Here is a 2,408-nt window from a genome sequence, read left to right on the forward strand (position 1 = left end):
AGTACAAGTTTTGCTACAGCTCCTGCTTCGCTGAGGAAAGCATGGTTTGCTTTCATTGCCAAACCTAGTCAAAAGGGGGCCAAAAGCTTCCAGAGTGTTCCCCCCTCCCCACACAGGAAGCTTAATGCTTCCCTGGTGTTGTGCCAGGGTCACTCCCACCCCACCAGGGGGCGGCACTCACTTGAACAAGAAAGCTTAAGTTAGATGTGAACAGTTTATCTGAACGCACATACATGCGCGTGACACGCGCACGCGCTCACATACCTGGAAACTGACCTCTGCCACTTGCTTGTTCCAAGGCCTAATGGAGATGGAAGTTGGAGATGGAAGTGTAGCTTAGTAGTAATCCCTTTCACAGAGTACGTCTCTGGGCTTGACCCGCCGCCATGTGCATGTGCTCATGCTCGAGAGCACGTGCATGCACGCGCGCGCGCGCGCACACACACACATACACACACACACACACACACATACACGCACAGGCGCACAAGCGGACATACTCATGCGGCGCACGCGCACACAAACACACACAGACACACACATACACACACATGCAGCGTGCACTCGCGCACATACCCAAACACACACACACACACACACACTTCACTAGACCCAGAATTAGAGAAAAGAAGGGAGGAAATCAGAGTCAGAAGACACAACAGTGCTCAGTAAGAACCAGAGGTAGATGGATTGGCTCAGAGAATCAAGGAAGTCTTGCTACAGGACCTGGCACCAGAGGCCGCTCAAGCCATGCTCTTCAAGAAAAGGGTCGATTTTTTTTTTTGTTTCTTTTTTATTTTGTTTTGTTTTTTGTTTTTTTGTTTGTTTGTTTGCTTTTTCAAGAGAGGGTTTCTCTGTGTATCCCTGGCTGTCCTGGAACTCACTCTGTAGACCAGGCTGGCCTTGAACTCAGAAATCTGCCTGCCTCTGCCTCCCAAGTGCTGGGATTAAAGGCTTTTTTTTTAAACCAGTGAGCTAGAAGTGGTTCCCCCCGCCCCCTGCTGTCTCCAGCCTCAGTTCCTTAGGGGCTCCTAGCGTGTCTGAGCTTCCTCCTGAATTTCTTTCTAAACTAAAGAGCTTTGTGCGAGAGGTCAAATGACCTTTAAGGTAGAGAGATTATGCTCAAATTCTTAGAAGACTTCCAAGGGGAAAAACTGGGAAGGAGCGGGTGCAGTGATGGAGGTACAGCAAACACCATAGACCAACCAGTAACAATAACTACCAGCAGAAAGAAGCTCGGGAAGTATCAACCTCCATCTTGCACCCTGGGCTACTAGGGGGTAAAGCATATATTTACCTGAACGTCAACAGTAAAGGAAGAATGAATAACAGGTTCCAGTCCCTAAGGCACTTGAGCTGACTGAACCTCAAGGGAAGCCTTACTATAGTCATCTAGGGGCTACCTACCAGTTGGACATGTGGGGGACATGTAGGGAACATTTGCACACAATCTCACCCAATCTATATGGCACAATTTATGGTTTCATGTCATTAGTCTTGTCAGCTGTTAACTACCAAAGGTATAGACAATGCTCTTGCTGTCCTGGAACTCACTATATAGACCAGGCTGGCCTCAAACTCATCAGAAATCACCCTGCCTCCCCTGTACTAGAATTAAAGGCCCAGTCTGGGATCTAATGGGGGGAGAGGATGAGCTTGAGCCTGGCAACTCTGTGTACAGTCTCTTGTCTCCCATCTCACTCTACTTCTTCCTGGATTTGACTCTTGAGGCTCCTGCTGTGTCCCAGCCTCCCCTTAGATTAGACTGCTGACCACCACCCTCCCCTATACATATCTCATGCCCCTTTTCTACTACCTCTCTCCCATCCAGAACTCCATTCGTCACAACCTGTCCTTGCACAGCAAGTTCATCAAGGTTCACAATGAGGCCACCGGCAAGAGCTCTTGGTGGATGCTGAACCCCGATGGCGGCAAGGGTGGCAAGGCTCCCCGTCGTAGGGCTGCCTCCATGGATAGCAGCAGCAAGCTGCTTCGGGGCCGCAGCAAAGGCCCCAAGAAGAAGCCATCGGTCCTGCCAGCTCCACCTGAAGGTGCCACTCCAAGGAGCCCTCTCAGCCACTTCGCCAAGTGGTCGAGCAGTCCTTGTCCTCGAAATCGAGAAGAAGCTGATGTGTGGACCACTTTCCGTCCACGAAGCAGTTCAAATGCTAGCACCGTCAGCACCCGGCTGTCGCCAATGAGGCCAGAGTCTGAGGTGCTAGCAGAAGAGGAAATGCCAGCCTCAGCCAGCAGCTATGCAGGGGGTGTCCCTCCCACGCTCAGTGAAGATCTAGAGCTGCTGGATGGGCTCAATCTTGCCTCTTCCCATTCCTTGCTGTCTAGGAGCGGTCTCTCCGGCTTCTCTTTACAGCATCCTGGGCTTGCTGGCCCCTTACATAGCTATGGCG

The 2,408-nt window shown here is 51.1% G+C and overlaps 1 protein-coding gene across 1 annotated transcript in view; it reads left to right on the forward strand.

Moving 5' to 3' along the window:
* Positions 1–2,408, forward strand: part of Foxo4 (forkhead box O4) — a 5,511-nt gene that overhangs the window by 2,002 nt on the left and 1,101 nt on the right. Inside the window, exon 2 of the mRNA XM_031365686.1 lies at positions 1,832–2,408. This exon is cut by the window's right edge and continues 420 nt beyond it. Within this exon, the coding sequence (XP_031221546.1) occupies positions 1,832–2,408 (577 nt within the window). The remainder of the gene's footprint in view (positions 1–1,831) is intronic.

The sequence above is a fragment of the Mastomys coucha genome, chromosome X (assembly GCF_008632895.1).
Source record: "Mastomys coucha isolate ucsf_1 chromosome X, UCSF_Mcou_1, whole genome shotgun sequence".
In the NCBI taxonomy this organism is placed as follows: Eukaryota; Metazoa; Chordata; class Mammalia; order Rodentia; family Muridae; genus Mastomys; species Mastomys coucha.